Here is an 18,835-nt window from a genome sequence, read left to right as displayed (position 1 = left end):
AAGACAAGAGGATTTAGGTTTGCGTCCTGAGCTAGAAGCACACTTGTGTGTGGGCTGTGTCATTTCAGATTGCAGGTGAGGGCTCACGAGGTGCAATGTCCCACTGCAGAGCCTCCATATAAAAAATGGGCATGTCAGAGAGAAGGTTTAATGAGACTGTTTCTTGGCATGCTAGTTTTCAATGGGGGGGGAGTTTATTAAGGGTGGGGGAGAAGGTACATAAGAACATTCAACCATGTGAGCCTCATTCAACCTGAAGTGATAAGGACCCAGATACTCGGGAGAATTTTTAACTGCTTAATTAAGACACAATTAAGAGCTTCTGCTAGTGCTGTGTCTCTGGAGGCCCTAACTGCATGTAAAAGGTAAAGGTAAAGGGACCTCTGACTGTTAGGTCCAGTCGTGACCGACTCTGGGGTTGTGGCACTCATCTCACTTTATTGGCCAAGGGAGCCGGCATACAGCTTCCAGGTCATGTGGCCAGCATGACTAAGCCGCTTCTGGCGAAGCAGAGCAGCGCACGGAAACGCTGTTTACCTTCCCGCCGGAGCGGTACCTATTTATCTACTTGCACTTTGACGTGCTTTCAAACTGCTAGGTTGGCAGGAGCAGGGACCAAGCAACAGGAGCTCACCCCATCGCGGGGATTCGAACCGCCAACCTTCTGATCGGCAAGTCCTAGGCTCTGTGGTTTAACCCACAGCTCCACCTGCGTCCCTGGTTAGAACTGTGCAAATTTGAACACTAAGCTAGGGGAAAGGGATAAATTGGGGGTTTTCCTGAGAAAACTTGGGGGGTTTCCTTCTGATTGGCAAGCCCTAGGCTCTGTGGGGTAAAAGTGTTACTGGTTGCTAGGCTCTGTGGGGTAAAAGTGTTACTGATTACTAGGCTCTGTGGGGTAAAAGTGTTACTGGTTTTACTTTTAGCCTGCCTCATCAAAAAACGTTCAAGCTTTTTTACACACGCACACCTGTCAAATGAACATCAGAAAGCCCACTCTTCAAAGCATGCTAAAGTCACTGGACATAAAGCCAGCCATCAAAAGGTCACTGGGTGTTTATGAAAAATGCTCAGGCTTGGCTAATTGTCAAAGGAAAGAGTACTATTAGCCTCACCTGCTAATGTACCTAATATACATGTCTCTAAAATATTATGAATCTTAGCAATATTCCTCATTGCAGATGAAAGGATACAGAGGAGGAAGCACTTCATTTCCCAGACGTGGAGGTAAGACGAATAAGACGCTGTAAACCAAAACGCAACAAGCCAACATACCTGAGAGCAAAGGCTATGATGGAGCTTGGTTCCTTTTCACAGACGGCAATAGGGACACGTTCGTGCTCATACATTAAGTAATGCTTGTCAGGCTCACTGCATTGAGAACACAACAGATTAAGCTATAATATATTATACGTTCAAGAACAAGCAATTCTACATGAACAAATCTGCCAGCCAAAAAGATAGCCAATAAATAAACTTTTCTTTGTTCAGGCTGCAGCAACATAACTGGAGTAGAGCTGAATTGTCAAACTGTAATGGTTTGCTACATATATATATTTCTATTCATGTTACAGATGGATGTGTGTTTTGATTACAGTCATACCTCGGGATGAATATGCATCAGCTTAAATATTTTCGGGTTGCGCTCCGCAGTGACCAGGAAGTAATGGAGTGCTTTACTTCTGGGTTTCACTGCTCGCACAGACGCTCAAAATGACGTCATGCGCATGCGCAGAAGCGGCGAAAAGCGACCCGTGCACGCGCAGTCGCGTCTTACGTTCGCTTCAGGATGCGAACGGGGCTCCGGAACGGATCCCGTTTGCATCCAGAGGTACCACTGTACTGTTTTTATGCTGATTGTGTTTCGTGGGTGTTGTTAACTACCCTTGCAACTGACCCAGGAGAGTGTGCTGTGTTTTGCAGAGGAAGGCTGCAGAAAATATGCAAGCGGTGCAGCTTTTCAACCCTTCTTAAACTAGCTACAAGGACCATCGGATTTTTCTAAAGGCCTTTCAAACCTGAGATCCTTTGCCAACCTGGTGTATTTTGTTTTCCACCTCGTGACATTTTTGTATGAAAGTGTGGTGTGTGTGTGTGTGTGTGTGTGTGTGTGTGTGTGTGTAATAAAGGAGGCCTTTGTAACAGAAGACCTTTTAGTGGCGGTTAGTAGGGGCCACTAGGCAGCCATCCCTGCGCTAAGCTTGGCCTAAGAGCATTCAGTTGGCTACCTCTGACTATTACTCCATAGGAATGTTTACGAACATCATTTCACACACCCCACAATCAAATGTATAAAGATAAGCAGCCACATGCAACACAGTCAAGACAGCAAAATTCGGCTACCTGGAAAAATACATGGTGCACTGCTCCTAAGTAGTGTTGATTGTACTTACAAAGGGGATGGGATGGGACTGTAGCTATTTCCAGGTAACAAATTGGCTAGGATAGCTTTCATGGTGGACTTTTCTTTCACCTGGCTGTCTGTGGACCCCAGCAAATGCCCATCAAAGACATCTGGAAGAATAATAAAACATACGTCTCTCAATATTGTTAAAACACCAGAGTTCCAAGATTTGCTTATTCTGGGGATGTTCAGAAGTCACCTGTTATCTCTATCGTATTGATTGGTCCAGCTATTATCCAGTAAAGCCACTGCTTCTAGCAAGATGACTGCAAAGAGATCACTATGATTTTAATATAGCTCACGGTGCCAAAAATCAGTCTCGGGGCTTTTGATAGTCTTGTGCTTGGGTCAACGTGAACAAAATGTACATGTCTAAAAAAACTCTGCAGTTCTGGAAAAAGAAGGCATAAGCCTACAAAACCTGAATGCTGAAAATGGCAAAACTCTCAGTGATGCTGAAATGCAACTCCCTCCTCAACACCCAATTTTTGCTCACATAGTACACGTAGAAAGGGCATGTGCTAAAGGAAGAAATGCCAAGCCTGCCATGAAGATAATTCATTGAATAAATGCATTTTTGGTTACGTGGTTCAGCCGGCAGGAGGGGACGGGGAAGCAAAACAAAGGCACTACTGAGGATGGTACCTTCCGAGCCGCTAGCCATGTCTGCTTCTGACTGTGCGTTGGCAAAAGAGGTTCCTCCTGTCAGCTGGTCCGACACGACTTCCGGAGGGGTAGGGAGCTGGAGAAGGGAAGAGCTTGTGGAGCTTTGGCTCGACAAGGTTGTCAAGAAACGGTCCTCTGCAAAATGGGGGCGGGGGGGGGGGAAGAACCATACACCCAGTTAATTACTTAAAAGCTGACCCAACATACAAGGAGTATATTTCTGAAGGCATTCCCTATTCGCCTCTTGCAAATTATTTAGGTTGGAAAAAGGAAAATCGACACACAAAAAGCATCCCTCCCATTTATATCACTTGCATTACCCTTCATCTGCAAGAGGAACCAGCCAATTCTTCCTATTATCTATCTATCTATCTATCTTTCTATCCTTAAAATTCCAAATAGCTAAACTTGTAGAAAAATGAATGTTGCAGTAAAAGGCGAAAGATTTATACGATCTGAAGACTTTAAATAAAGAGGACTTTTAAAAAAAGGTAACAGCCAGAGTCAGGAGAGAGAAATAAGCTCATAGGGATATCAGTAAGAGCGTTTTCTTAGCCTGAGAGAACCAAGATGCGGAAACTAAAAGAAAATGAGCTGAGACTTAGGCTTGGGTCTTCTGATACCAGCTTATTTACTCCTGACCACGCATGACAGAACAGTCAAATTACACTGAAACAACCTTGCAATCTAAGATCTGGGGACTGAATTATTTTAAAAACAGAGATCTCAGTGATGTTGCACTAAGAGTAAAATGGGCATTTTCTTCAGCTCCCTGTCAGGCCTGCACAACTGGAGGCCAAGATGATTGCAGCTCACTGTAGCCACAAATGGCAGCCTGCCAGGTATTCAGCAGCCCCCTTCCCCCCAATTTTCCTGCCAACCCAGGACTGCAGTGGTCTAAGTGGGTCACAAGTTGTGTCGGTATAGCTTAAACAGAGACACTGAATGAACCTATTGCTCAATTCTAGGCAGTGTTCAAATTATGGGGCAAGGGAGGGGAGTCACGCAGCTAATAATTGGCCCTTTGAACTCTTGACCAGTGAAATCTCTGCACCAGCCAGACACTCAAAGGAGTCTGACTTTATTCTTGGCTGGAATTTTCAGGAATTTTTTACTTGCTTTGTGAGAATATGAAAGGAGTGACAGCATACTGCAATGGAAATCAATCAGTGTGATATTGTGGGGACGCTAAGCATTTCAAAAAGCGGATTTAAGTAAGCATAAGGGTACCGTGCAAGAAGACATTTCCATTTCCACACGAGACATTTCCTTTTCCTCATCTAACCCAAGGACTATTAGCCTAGAATAATAGTAACGTAAAGGTAAAGGGACTCCTGACCGTTAGATCCAGTCGCAGACGACTCTGGGGTTGCGGTGTTTATCTCGCTTTACTGGCCGAGGGAGCCGGCGTACAGCTTCCAGGATGCAAGCTTACTGAGGGGCATTCAGAGGCAGCCTAACAAGTAAATGAAAAGCTGAAGTTTCTTAGAGAAGGCAAACATACCTTTCTCGCCATTTTGTAGTGCTGGAGAAACATTGCGAGGAGAGGCATCCATTGAGCTGATCTGTGGAATAAAAAGTAATCTGCATTTGCCTGTTCTCCCTTGGACTCATTGGAGGCAATACGGATACCAAAACTTACACTGATACTTGCTACCCAAAAGTTACCTTGAAGATTAAAGAAGCAATGCCTAATTCTGGTTTTCCCTCTTTCACAAGCTGAATCCTTAACTCCGATGAAGACTAACCAAAAAAAGTTACTCTATTCATTTTACTGTGAAAACTGCAGGGGGCTTCAGGGTTGCACACCTTTGCACACTTATTTGGAAGCAAGCAAGTACATAAAAACACAAGGAAAGCCCTGCTAGATCAGACAAAAGATCAGTCAACTCCAGCATCCTGCTGTCACAGGGTTCAATCAGAGGCCATGGGGAAACTGAGTTCCTCTCATTGGACTCACTCAGTGGGACTTGCCTCCAACAGGAATCATGCTCAGCACTGAGCCATAAACTCAGAAGACGAAATAATCCCTGGAGTTTCAGGCTGTCATGCAATCTGTCAGCCCATTTACTTGTATCACCCAGCAAGTCAGCTCATCAGCACCTGCATGGTGGGAACGCAACTACCATAAGACGCTCCTGACAATAAGGCGCATCTGGTTTTTAGAGGGGGAAAGCAAGAAAGAAAATATTCCGTGCAGAGCATGCAAGCGGCTCTCGCTTTTCTTGCTTTAAAGCGAGCAAAGCGAGAGTCGCTTACATGGCTTCTCTCCTGCTTTGCGCAGCTCTCACTTTGCTTGCCCATCCCTCCTCCCACCTCGCTGTAAAAGAGGAGGAGGAGACACAGCGACAGGTGCTTTGCTTGCTTTACAGCGAGGCGGGAGGAGGGATGGGCAACCAAAGTGAGAGCTGCGCAAAGCGGGAGAGAAGCCATGTAAGCGGCTCTCGCTTTGCTTGCTCCCGTCTGTCCCTCCTCCTGCTTCGCTGAGAAGCCAGAGCAGCGCAGCGCCTCTTGCTCTTCTGGCTTCCCAGCGAAGCAGGAGGAGGGACGGAAGGGAGCCCTTCTGTCCTTCCTCCCCGCTTCGCTGAGAAGCCAGCAGAGAAGCCAGACGCGCTGCGCAGCTCTCACCCTTGTTCTGCTGGCTTCCCAGCGAAGTGGGAGGAGGGACGGAAGGGAACCCTTACACGGAGCCCCTTCCGTCCCTCATCCCACTTCGCTGAAAAGCCAGCAGAGCAAGAGCAGCAGACGGCAGCCACGGTTCCAGCTGCAGAGGCATCCCTCAGCTCACGACTGCAGTGGTAGCCAAGGGATCCCTCTGACGCCCAGTGCATTCGCTCCATAAGACACATAGACATTTCCCCTTACTTTTTAGGAGGAAAAAAGTGTGTCTTATTCAGCGAAAAATACAGTAACTTCTAGTGTGCGCAATGTTTCAGGAGCTGTGCTGGAAAAGCTCAGCCAGTGTCACATGTCCCCTCCAGAGACACTTTGGAAGCTCGGGAGGAGACACAAGCAACACTTGTTCATTCTGCGCATGCAAACCGGTCTCCCCCAAGAAATGTGTGCTGCTCCTGCATGGAGCTGTGCCTCAGCAGGCCTAGAACCTGAGTGGGGAGCCTGAACCCGGGTGGCCAAATGCAACTCTTGAGACTCTCCTCAGGCCACAGGCTCTCCTTAGCCTGCTCTGGGCTCTCTCCAGGTGCTTCTGTCTGGCTGGAGCGTGTCCTTCAACTGCGCAAACGCCTCTTGTTTGGCCTGGACAGATGGAGAGATATGTGCCTGTATGTTTGCAGAAACCTGTGACATTTCCATGGCTGGAATGCCTCCTACTGTACACAGGTGAGATCGGCACCTGTTCCTCTCTCCACTGTTTGCCCCTTGCTTTATGCACCTCTGCCAGGTGGCTTCTCTAAGGTTACTCATGAAAGGGGGTGGGGGCCCTGGAGCTGGAAAATGTTCCCCATCCCTGGCCTAAGAAGAATTGCAGTTTCAAATTCATTACTATGAAGAACAGAAACCATTACCTTGCTGTCTTCACCTTGCCTCAGTCTCCCAGGGCTAGGCGGCACTGAGGGGCGTTTCCGCCCTTTCTCTTGCTGGAAGAGATCTTGTAACCTGTAATAATAATAATAATTTATTATTTATACCACACCCATCTGGCTGGGTTTCCCCAGCCACTCTGGGCAGCTTTCAACAGAATATTAAAAATATGAATAAAGACCAAACATTAAAAAACTTCCCTAAACAGGGCTGCCTTCAGATGTCTTCTAAAAGTCAGATAGTTGTTTATTTCCTTGACATCTGGTAGGAAGGCGTTCCACAGGGCGGTTGCCACCACCGAGAAGGCCCTCTGCCTGCTTCCCTGAAACCTCACTTCTCGAATTGAGAGAACCGCCTGAAGGCCCTGGGCGCTGGACCTCAGTGTTTGGCTTTAACAATGGGGATGAGACGCTCCTTCAGGTATACTGGGCCGAGGCCTTTGAGGGCTTTAAAGGTCAGCACCAAGACTTTGAATTGTGCTTAGAAACGTACTGGGAGCCAATGTAGGTCTTTCAGGACCGGTGTTATATGGTCTCGGCAGCCACTCCCAGTCACCAGTCTAGCTGCCACATTCTGGATTAACTGCGGTTTCCGGGTCACCTTCAAAAGTAGCCCCACGCTACCGTAATGTTTACAACAGGGTAAACATTAAAAATGCTTTGATTCAAACATATATTTCAGTGGTTGTGTGGCCTATCTGTGAGTAGGATGTCTGTATGTTTACAGTAATGCCATCCCTCTCAAATTCACACTAGGGGCTACTTGATAGTATTTGCAAAGAAATCCAGTACTTTTCAACGCCTGCGACTGACAAATTGAAAGGGAAAATACTTTGTAGAGAAAGTCTATCTATGCCACAGTACTGAAATTACGCACCAGCCAGGGCTATCCAATGGAGGGGGGAAATTGCAGGGGGCTGTGTCATGGCTGGTGATCGCAGGAGCACCAGAAATTTAATAGCTGCCACTCACTCACCTGTTATTCCAAGCTTGCAGCATCTCACAGAGGCTCTGTTTTTTGGCTATTAGAGATTCAGAAACTGATTGTAGCTGCTGAGGAGTGTCAAGGGACGAAGAAAGCATCCTAGCTTGGATTTTCTCTATCCAGTTGCGAAACTCGACTTCCTCCATCTGTCCAAAGACAGGGATACAAACATTGCAATGGCTCTTCTCGGGCAAAGACCTACCCATGACCTGTCTGCAATGTCTCCTCCTAGCAAGCTATCAAACACAGATCAAACTTCCAAGAAAGGGAATACTGAGTAGGCAAAACCCATCTTTTCTTTTATATATAAAAAAAACAGCACAGAAAGATTTATCATTATCGTGGCCAAGTACTTCAGCTACAACTCTGCCCCTCCCGCTACTCTTTTCTTAGAAAAAAATTATTCATGATTTTCAATTTTATACATTTCAATAATTTTACAGTCATTTTAACATTTCAAAACTCAACTTCCTCCCCCCTCTTTCTGCGGTTCCTTAAATTTATTTTTTATATTTTCTGCATATTCCAAATTAATTTAACTTAAACATTCATTCATCTACAGTGGTGCCCCGCAAGACGAATGCCTCGCAAGACGGAAAACTCGCTAGACGAAAGGGTTTTCCGTTTTTTGAGCTGCTTCGCAAGACGAATTTCCCTATGGGCTTGCTTCGCAAGACGAAAAACAAAAACGTCTTGCAAGTTTGTTTCCTTTTTCTTAACACCGTTAATACAGTTGCGACTTGACTTCGAGGAGCAACTCATAGAACGCGGTGTGGTAGCCTTTTTTGAGGTTTTTGCAGACTTTGGTGATTTTTGAAGCTTTTCCAAAACGTCTTTTAAACTTTTAAAACTTTTTTTGGAGGGGGTTGGATTTTGGGTTGGGGTGTTTGGAATTCAAGGACTTGGTGTTGGGGAGGGGTTTGCAAGAATCTGGAAGCTTGTGTGTTTTTTTTCCTGCATTTTTATGATTTTCTGTGACCATTGGGCCACTCTGCTGTTTTTTTAAAAAAAATCTGGATTTGAATTTCTGTGTGGTGGGTGGCTGGGGGAACAGTTGAGGAGGGGTTTGCAAGAATCTGGAAGCTTGTGTGGTTTTTTTCTGCATTTTTATGATTTTCTGTGACCATTGCGCCACTCTGCTGTTTTTTAAAAAAAATTCTGGATTTGAATTTCTGTGTGGTGGGCGGCTGGGGGAACAGTTGGGGAGGGGGTTCTTCAGCAAGAAGCAAAGAGTGGAAGAGGAACCTTCTTCGAGTTGTCCCCCAGAGTCTTAGAAAATGTACTGTACACTTTGTTGATTTTTAAATGTTTTTCTGTCATGTTTAGAAACTTAATTTATTGTTCCTTCAATTTTTGAAATGCTCTTTACAGTATGTGTGACTTTAAAGAGCACTTAATAAACTCTTATTGTACCAAATTTGGCTTTGTTTGGACTTTTTTTGACCATAGGAACACATTAATTGAATTTCAATGCATTCCTATGGGATTTCGTGCTTCGCAAGACGAAAAATTCGCTAGACGAAAAAACTCGCGGAACGAATTAATTTCGTCTTGCGAGGCACCACTGTACTTTAAATGTATACGCTTATAAAACTGCAGGTTATTACAATAATCCTGCCAGGGTTCCTATCTGTTTATAATTTATTTGTAAATATTCAATAAACCATTTCCATTCTTTTATAAAAAGTTTGTTATCTTAATTTCTAATTTTTCCTGTAAGTTTTGCCATTTCTGCATGTTCCATAAGTTTTTGTATCCATTCTTCTTCCATCGGGGCTTCTTCTGTCCATTTTGGGGCAAATAACATTCTTATTGCCGTAGTGGCATACATATAGTTTGACTAGTTCTCTCCCTATGATTCCCAAGAGGAAAGCTTCTGGCTTTTTTTACAGATGTTATTTTAAACATCTTTTTCAATTAATAATATATCATTTCCCACTACTCTTTATTGAGAGAGAACTCACGAACAATTCCCAAAGTGCTCTCAGCTCCCCCAGAAGTTGTTGGACTACAACTCCCATTATCCCTAGCTAGCAGGACTAGTGGCCAGGGATGTTGGGAGTTGTAGTCCAACCACATCTGGGGGACCCAAGGTTGAGAAAGGCTGGCTGAGAGTGTAGAACTGCTGTTCTCCACACGGCATTCTCTTCAGCCTCATGTAAACTGCACCCTGGATCTGCTGGCTGTGATGCAAGAATCGGAAGCCTGCTATGTTTAGCAAACCTGTAACATTGCATATAATTAGCGTGCTTTTCTCCACAGAATACATCAAAAATATTTTACCTCCTTTTGGGCAAAAAGATCCTCCATCTTCTCCTCTCTTGTTTTGCTAAAAGTATCTGTTTTCAGAGAGGTGAGGCGCTCATCCACGGCAATATATACCTGAGACACCCTAAAACAATGAGGCCAAAGTTTGGAACGGAAATGCACACCTTTCAGGTTTTGCCACAATATACCCACATTAATCTTGAATACTATGGGATGTGATTATACACCTGTTGAGCCTGAGCTACTCTAGGCAGCTTCACACATGGCATATACGATACTTTGAGATAGCACAAAATCATGGCTATCCTCACAGAAATGTAATTACATGGTAAAACACACATGATAGCACATCTGTGCAGCTCATGGCTTTGATTTTTTTGAGGTGAGATGCCTCACTGCCCTGCAGAACTTTTTTGCAGAACTATGCAAAATGTTAAAACAAAACAAAATGCTTGATTTCCTTTGCATTACATAAATGTAATCAGAACTTGGATTTTGTCCAAGTGCAAAATTTCAGCTTTTTAAAATATAGTGTATACACAGCCCTGAATACATCATAGCTGTTGTCTAAAGGAACTATAAGGCATGTCAAAGCAAAGACTCCACCTATCAGATGTAAACATTCTTGCATTGGGGTAGAAGGCTCTCAAAGTTTAGATTTTACAACTATCACAACAAAGAGGTACACTTCTGAGATGCAAATGTGGATCTTGAACTAGGGGAAGGGCCAAGCACCATTCTTATCGCTTATCACATCTCCCCACCAAGTCAGTCCATCTCACTGCCTCTTTGCTGAGAAGTGGCTGGAAGAAGGAACTTAAGGGGGATGTGAAGTTCTACCGACTGCAATATGTCAACACGTTGTAATTACTTTTCATAATCAAACCCCGAATCTGTATAGGGTCAGCGTTACATGACCTAGCTGTGCCCACAAGAATATCCCTGAACAGCTCAGAATATCCTGGAACACAAATCACAACTGCCACATCAGGAACAAACCACTGAGTTTCTTTTGGAGCAAAACAAACTGCAATCGCCGGTTCAGGCATAATGTTAAGCAAAGGACCGCGGTTTGTTGCTCCAACCTGCTCTAAGGGAAAGAGGAAAGCAGGAGGCGTCTCATGGCAAGCAATGAACTATCATTTATTGCAACATGAGAACATGACCAATCCAATGTAAGGCAATAGCAGTTAAAGAGCCATAATGGAAATGCCATTATCAGGTTAGACATACACTAATCTGGAGGAGGAAGGGGAGAGAACAGATGCAGATACTTACTTTTGAGAAAAATCCTTCAGGTCTTGAAGCATGGCAACCTTATGCGGAACCTGACGTTTTATGTAGATCTTCGGATTCGGAACGCACACTTCTAGCAACCGTATAGGAGAATAACTAGGAAGAGAACATAACGCATCTTCAAACTGGGCCACATTGTTAACGCAGACGTCGTTTTGTATGGTGTCTGAAAATCAGGACCCCTAAATTTTAACAAGCTGGCTTGTGAATTGCCCGTAAGACAGAATCAGAAACGATGATTTGAGGAGGACTGGAAAACACCAGTTTCTGCTAACGGTGATCATGCCTCCTGCTCAAATATGGGAAAATAGAGAGATATGTTGAGTTGTTGGGTGCTAATATTTTATTCAGGACAAATAAAGAAGAATATTTCTGGGGGGATAGCTTAGAAACTATGTTCTTTGTGTACCAGAAACTTCTTTGTGTAGCTTAGAAACTATGTTCTTTGTGTACCAGATTAAAAACAAGAGCGGGGTTTAAAAAACCACACTTGAATGTTTATGTTATAATAATCATAATCATAATTTATTATTTGTACCCCGCCCACCTGGCTGGGTTTCCCCAGCCACTCTGGGCGGCTCCCATTCATATATTAAAAACACAATACAGCATGTTGAGCAGAGCAATCCTATATGGAGCCGAGGAGGAAGGAAGAAATGGATCCACTGCCTGAGATCAAGTCCTGCCAAGGCAGAAGGCTGGTGGGTGTCTCTTTCTTCCTCTGTGCTAGGCCAACTCTAGGTTGGCATAGCTGAGGGGCCTGAGCACTGGTCTTCTAGGGGTATCTAAAGCTATCAGCACTCCACACCCAAAACGCCCTGTTTCAGGGTCATGTACTACTGCAAACAGTAGCTTTTTGACCACCTGGGCAGAGTCTGGTTCTCTGCCACAGTGAGGCCCGACCCAACAGCCCTCTTCTCCATCAGTGGACACTGGAAGACACCTACATGCCATTCTGCCTGCCCCTCCCCACCCCCCAACACCATCGCTGCAGTGGATAGGTTACAACTCTTCTTAGCATGAAAACAAAAGATGAAAGTAAAAATTACCTACATCAAAAGATCACCGAAATTTAGAATTATAAAATATTGTGATGCTGTTTTGCTGACCCACTAAGGTTATGGCTTGTGGGCTTTATGATTTGGTATTCCACACATCCTAACAAAACTAATTGTGTTTGATTGTTTTCTTTCAATTGTTCTGACTATGTTTCACCCTTATTTGCTTTACTGGCTAATTCTACTAAAAATAAAAGTTATTATTATTTTTAAAGGATGACAAGTTACTCCATATATTTATTGTATTTTTGATTGCAGGGGTTTATACGAATACAGTCATAATGAAGGAGGTGAGGACAGGTGACCCCACCTAGGTCCGAAGTCACCCCCCCCCCAACCAGGCCTCAAAACTTTTTCCCACCCGAAGGCAAAGCCTGATAAGGCTACAATACCTTGGGTTGAAGTAGCTTCAGAATGACTATTTTCGGGTTGTGCTCCACGATGACCCGGAAGTAACGGAGCGTGTTACTTCCGGGTTTCGCTATTCGCGCATGCACTCAAAATGACGTAACACGCATGCGTGGAAGCGGCGAAACGCAACCTGCGCACGCGCAGGCACGCAGTCGCATCTTACGTTTACTTCAGGATGTGAACAGGGCTCCGGAACGGATCCCGTTCGTATCCGGAGGTACCACTGTATGTACAGTGTATGTACAGTGGTACCTCGGGTTAAGTACTTAATTCATTCCGGAGGTCTGTTCTTAACCTGAAACTGTTCTTAACTTGAAGCACCACTTTAGCTAATGGAGCTTCCTGCTGCCGCTGCGCCACCAGAGCACGATTTCTGTTCTCATCCTGAAGCAAAGTTCTTAACCCGTGGTAATATTTCTGGGTTAGAGGAGTCTGTATCCTGAAGTGTATGTAATCTGAAGCGTATGCAACCCGAGGTACCACTGTATCTTAAAATAAAAAGTAAATAAAATAAAATCAGGCCACTTATCTCCTGAATTTGCAGAGGGAGGTAATAAATCTTTGGAGGAAAAGCCTTCTTACCTGAAAGAGGCCACCATCTGATTGTAAGAAAAGTACTGGTGGTAGTCATGATGTATGGAGTGGCCACATGGCTCCGCGTTGGCCCTTCGGGTGTATTGGTGCCCGTAAAAGCGCAGCTCAAGGTATTTGGCAAAGGACATGGACCAGGAGTCATTGGAAAGCGGAACTACTGGTGTTACCTGGAAAAAGTTAGTGGTTTTATCTGAGTACTTTGGCGACACGCAGAAAAATCCATCCAAGCCACATCTATGACTTAACATGAGTTTCAGCAGTTCTTGAGTGTGATTTAGAATCTACAACACGCCCGTGCATAGCTTTGATTTATATAGGAAGGAGTCAGCAAAACAACAAGGCCAGCACACCTCTAGATAACAGTGTCACTGGGACAGAGGTAGCAAATGAAACTGCTGACTTGGAAGTCTGGCTGCAGAAAAACACAACTCTCAAAAAGCACAAATAGTCCATATTGTGGCACACTCTTTCACAGCATGAAAGCACTGCTGGTGCAGTCTGTTCACATCGATTTATTATGCTGCTGCTAGGAGGTCTCCAGTTGAAATCTCACTTCTGCGCATAAACATATAGGACGGGGCTTAGGCAAGCTGCTATCGCCCAGCCTCAGTCGCCCACCTGTATTATGGGTATACTGTTCCTTGTCACACACTACTTTAAGAACTATGAAGTACAGCAGAAGATTAGAGTATGTAAACAGTGTAGCAAAAATGCAAAGTATCATATTCAGGCCTACTAACTTAATTTTAAGTTCAAATGCAGTATTTGTATACAGTGTAACAGAAATGATTTCACGTGGAAATGCAAAGTCTCTCTAACAAATGCTATTAGCCAGAATCGGTTTAGTCATGCTGGCCACATGACACGGAAAAGCTGTCTGTGGAAAAACGCTGGCTCCCTCGGCCTGAAGCGAGATGAGCACCACAAGCCTTTGACTGGTCTTAACCATCCAGGGGTCCTTTACCTTTTTTACCTTTACCATTACTCTACTTAGAAGGCATCTCTTTTTAAGAAGGGTGATCTTCACCCATCACGAGTGGATAAGAATGCTGCCCCAGCAGTTCATGAATTATCGGCTCTTAAATTCCATCTTTGAGGGTCTTCTTCCCCCGCTCCCACAACAAAGGTCTGTCAAGAAGTCCAATCCATGTCTCGTGGGCTGCAAAGCCAGTTCCAAAAGCAGCATTTCCTTGCCCCACAGGCAGGAATTCTGCTTCATATCGGTTTAGAACCCCACTGCGCGACACTAACCAGGTTCCCTCTTAAAGCCTGGATTTGCAGACCCACCTCAAACCCTGGTTAAAAAAGGTAAAGGGACCCCTGACCATTAGGTCTAGTCGTGACCGACTCTGGGGTTGCGGCGCTCATCTCGCTTTATTGGCCGAGGGAGCCGGCGTACAGCTTCCGGGTCATGTGGCCAGCATGACTAAGCCGCTTCTGGCGAACCAGAGCAGCGCATGGAAACGCCGTTTACCTTCCCGTCGGAGCGGTACCTATTTATCTACTTGCACTTTGACGTGCTTTCGAACTGCTAGGTGGGCAGGAGCAGGGACCGAGCAATGGGAGCTCACCCCGTTGCGGGGATTCGAACCGCCGACCTTCTGATCGGCAAGTCCTAGGCTCTGTGGTTTAACCCACAGCGCCACCCGCGTCCCTGGTTAGAACTGTGCAAATTTGAACACTAAGCTAGGGGAAAGGGATAAATTGGAGGTTTTTCTTGAGAAGGGCAGTCTTTTCCTAACAGAGTCCTGTAGGTAGTCACTATTAACTTGATAGTAAAACAATACAAACGGTATTTGGTACGATTAAACAAAGTTTTTGACAAGAGAATGAAGGGTACAAGGCTTAAATTTGCCTTGAATCACAATAAAGACATCTTAATGAAGGACATGCAACCTTGCCCTTCGCAGATTACTTTGAATTAAAGGCAGGAACTCAGAAGAAAGGTGGCCTTTGTCTAATTTTTGTGTGTTCAGCTTGGACCCCACCTCCATGTTTCTGGCCCCTGCCTGCACCTTTGCTAAGCAAGCATCCACACTCAAAGTCCACTTCGTGATACAAAAGCTTGTGATAACTGACTCACCCAAACAAAACAAAACCACCACCGCAGAACAGAGATCTCTCATTACCTGCTTGCACATCCTACACCAGGAGTAGGTTAGAATCGTGTGCTGATAGCCCGGCACTGGGGAGTCCAGTTCCTTCAGTATGATCTGGACGCAGCCTTGCCCGTGGACAAAGCGACGGATGTGGTGCACCATTGGGGTATCGCAGAACATGCTTGGGCACTGGTAGGACGGCCTGGGAAGAACAAAGGGCAAAAATGTGAAGCAAACATCTTTCACTTGGCAATCCTCTTCAGTCTGTTGCAGGGGCAGGAAACATAGGGATCCCCAGGAGTTGCTGGACTACAACACTCAACTGCTTTGACACTGGGGAACTTGCAATTTTGCAAGGGCCACAAACGGCTCCACCTGCATTTGTGAGGAGTCAGATCTTTGAGTGTGGCAGCAGCTGTGCTTTGTGAACTCCCTGCTTATTGACATAATAATAATAATAATATTTTTTTTTATTTATATCCCGCCCTCCCCAGCCGAAGCCAGGCTCAGGGCGGCTAACAACAATAAAATAATACAACATTTTAAAATCATTTCGTTATAAAATTAATTAAAATCAAATTGATGGCAACCATTGGGCTAGAGTTCTGTGAAGATTGCCAAAGGAGGGAGTCAGGCTGTGCCCTGGCCAAAGGCCTGGTGGAACAGCTCTGTCTTGCAGGCCCTGCGGAAAGATGTCAAGTCCCGCAGGGCCCTAGTCTCTTGTGACAGAGTGTTCCACCAGATCGGAGCCACAGCCGAAAAAGCCCTGGCTCTAGTTGAGGCCAGCCTAACCTCTCTGTGGCCTGGGACCTTCAAGATGTTTTTATTTGAAGACCGTAAGTTTCTCTGTGGGACATACCAGGAGAGGCGGTCCCGTAGGTACGAGGGTCCTAGGCCGTATAGGGCTTTAAAGGTTAAAACCAGCACCTTAAACCTGATCCTGTACTCCACCAGCAGCCAGTGCAGCTGGTATAGCACCGGGTGAATGTGATCTCACAGCGAGGACCCTGTAAGGAGTCTCGCTGCAGCATTCTGCACCCGCTGGAGTTTCTGGGTCAGTCTCAAGGGCAGCCCCATGTAGAGCGAGTTACAATAATCCAGTCTGGAGGTGACCGTCGCGTGGATCACAGTGGCTAGGTCAGGGCGAGAGAGATAAGGAGCCAACTGCTTAGCTTGGCGGAGATGAAAAAATGCCGCCTTTGTTATAGTTGTAATCTGCGCCTCCATGGAAAGGGAGGTGTCGAAGATTACACCCAAACTCTTAAAGGATGGTGCTGGCACTAATTGCGCCCCCGCAAGAGATGGGAGTTGCTGGCATCCTAGCTATATTGTTTTGGACACCAGCCGGAAGCTTTATTTTAGCAAGACTACATTAATTTCTGGGGTTTCCTTCAGCTTTGCTGATTTTATCTGCGTTTGATTGATACTTATTATTATTGACTGTTCAGAGATACTTTTTCCTGATTTAAGTGGCATATCTATGCTTTGCTAAATAAATAAAAATAAACCACCGGCCATGCTGGCAGCGCCTGGTGGAAGCTGGGAGTCCAAAACATCTGGAGGGCCACCAGAGAGCTCTGAAGGGTCCGCTGCTTTCTTCTTTTATTTGATGCTGTGCCTCTTTGTATTATGAAGATGACCCATGCACTTCCTTACAGTGGCATATTAGCTGTGTCTGTACAGCGTGAGAGAACCTTGCCTCAGGAGGCCTGCTTGTGTCTTCTCCACATTATGGCAGCCTTCTACTTGCTTACTGTCTCCATCCTTCTCCTCCAAGCACTGAAGAACACCTCAGCCTTCTCCTCTGTTCAACCGCTACGGTTCCATTGTTTATATTCAGGAACAGATGGTACTTAGAGGGACCACTTTGCTGGTTTTTTATATACGCTCAAGCAGTGTATAAATTTTATGAAATGAATGAAATCTAAGAAAGTTGAAATTTCTTACCTGAAGCAATATCTTTCTAGAAAAACACCCAGAGTGAGGTCATTCTTTCCATAGAACTCCATAACCACCATCCTAAAGTGACCGAGAGCAGAACAATGATTCTTTGGGTGGTTTGAGAATGGTTGAAGAATACATTCCTTTTTTTTTTTTTATAAGATATTTATTGGAGTTTTCAAAATATTACAAAAAGAAGAAAGTAATGAAAAGAAAAAAAAGAAGAAAAAAGAAAATTCCAAATAAAAAACAAAAAAGTGACAAAATTACAAAAATCCCAAGGTTTTTTAAAAAAAGAAAAAAAACATTTAAAAACAAGTGCATTATTTTCAGACCCTTAACTTTCATTGCCTTCTTTCTTAGACCTCCTCCACCTCCCTTCCTTTGTATCCTAGTTATTAGTTATCCCAGCAAATCCTTTCCTTTCCATGTTTCATAAAATTCTATCATTACATTACCCTAGACTATTTTAATCCTATCTTTCTATAGTAAAATAAACCTTAAAGTTTAAAACTTAAGTCTTAACCTTACCAGCTTCTTATAATCATAATATTCTTTCATAATTCTTTAAGCATCTTTACTAAATACATTCCTATAATGCTCTGGAGGGAGGCCTGTACTTTTTCTGACCAAAGTGTGGTTCCAGAGACAGGCACAGGCTCCATAAAAGCCATGGGGGGGGGGGGAATCAATCACAGACACAGCTTGAACTTACTCCCCATTAATTATCAGCATTAAACTATGTCACAATTTAGCACCTGCAAAGCTGCTGAGCCATTTCCCTACATCCATCATCCATGGCCATTATCTAGGGATAATATCATGATACAGAAGCTGTAAGGTTGAAGAACACTGGTCTAAATTACAGCATGGTGTGGAAGCAATGGGGCTATCCCATCCTTCCTTACAATGAGGAAGAAAGCATGGAAGATGCAGCATTTGGAAAGAACACTCTACCTAAATGTGAAAGGCACAGGTAATAAATGCACTGCATCTGGAAATAGCTATACTGGATCTTCCAGCTGCAACGGCAGAGATGCAATATTGAACTTCCACCAGCAGAGGGTGCAGTCTTGCAGCAGCAGCAAGGGGACTCCAAGGTAGCACAAGCTGCAAGCAGCCAAAGCACAAAAACATGCAATTGTGTTTTCACTGGCTTTCAGGACTAAGGTCTTAGGTGACGAAACCCCAAGAGGTGTTGCCTCAGGTCGCCCCTGGTCAGGACCCACTGCCTGGTCGCTACCTGGTCAACAATGCCACCAAAAAAAATATAAGGTGAACAATTAAGATAAGAGTTCCCTACTGTATGCTTGAGTTAAAGGGGAGGCCAGGATGGGAGGCCAGGGAAGACTACTGATCTGGGTGATACAAGGTAAAGGTAAAGGACAGTTAAGTCCAGTCGCAAACGACTCTGGGGTTGCGGCGCTCATCTCACTTTACTGGCCGAGGGAGCCGACATTTGTCTGCAGACAGTTTTTCCAGGTCATGTGGCCAGCATGACTAAGCCGCTTCGGGCAAAACCAGAGCAGTGCACGGAAATGCCATTTACCTTCCCGCCGGAGCGGTATCTATTT

General features: G+C 44.8%; 1 protein-coding gene across 5 annotated transcripts in view; it reads right to left on the bottom strand.

Moving 5' to 3' along the window:
* PIKFYVE (phosphoinositide kinase, FYVE-type zinc finger containing) overlaps positions 1-18,835 on the bottom strand; it is a 92,673-nt gene that overhangs the window by 16,238 nt on the left and 57,600 nt on the right. For all 5 annotated transcript variants that reach the window (XM_081015146.1, XM_081015145.1, XM_081015144.1 and 2 more), the window contains 11 exons: positions 17,268-17,339; positions 15,351-15,522; positions 13,210-13,388; positions 11,141-11,254; positions 9,878-9,986; positions 7,586-7,740; positions 6,595-6,685; positions 4,575-4,635; positions 3,050-3,205; positions 2,394-2,514; positions 1,276-1,371 (listed from right to left, as the gene is read on the bottom strand). In XM_081015146.1, coding sequence (XP_080871272.1) covers positions 1,276-1,371; positions 2,394-2,514; positions 3,050-3,205; positions 4,575-4,635; positions 6,595-6,685; positions 7,586-7,740; positions 9,878-9,986; positions 11,141-11,254; positions 13,210-13,388; positions 15,351-15,522; positions 17,268-17,339 — 1,326 coding nt within the window. The remainder of the gene's footprint in view (positions 1-1,275; positions 1,372-2,393; positions 2,515-3,049; positions 3,206-4,574; positions 4,636-6,594; positions 6,686-7,585; positions 7,741-9,877; positions 9,987-11,140; positions 11,255-13,209; positions 13,389-15,350; positions 15,523-17,267; positions 17,340-18,835) is intronic.

This window comes from Podarcis pityusensis (genome assembly GCF_964106645.2).
Source record: "Podarcis pityusensis genome assembly, chromosome: 1".
NCBI lineage: Eukaryota > Metazoa > Chordata > Lepidosauria > Squamata > Lacertidae > Podarcis > Podarcis pityusensis.
This window is presented reverse-complemented; position numbering and strand designations above follow the sequence as displayed.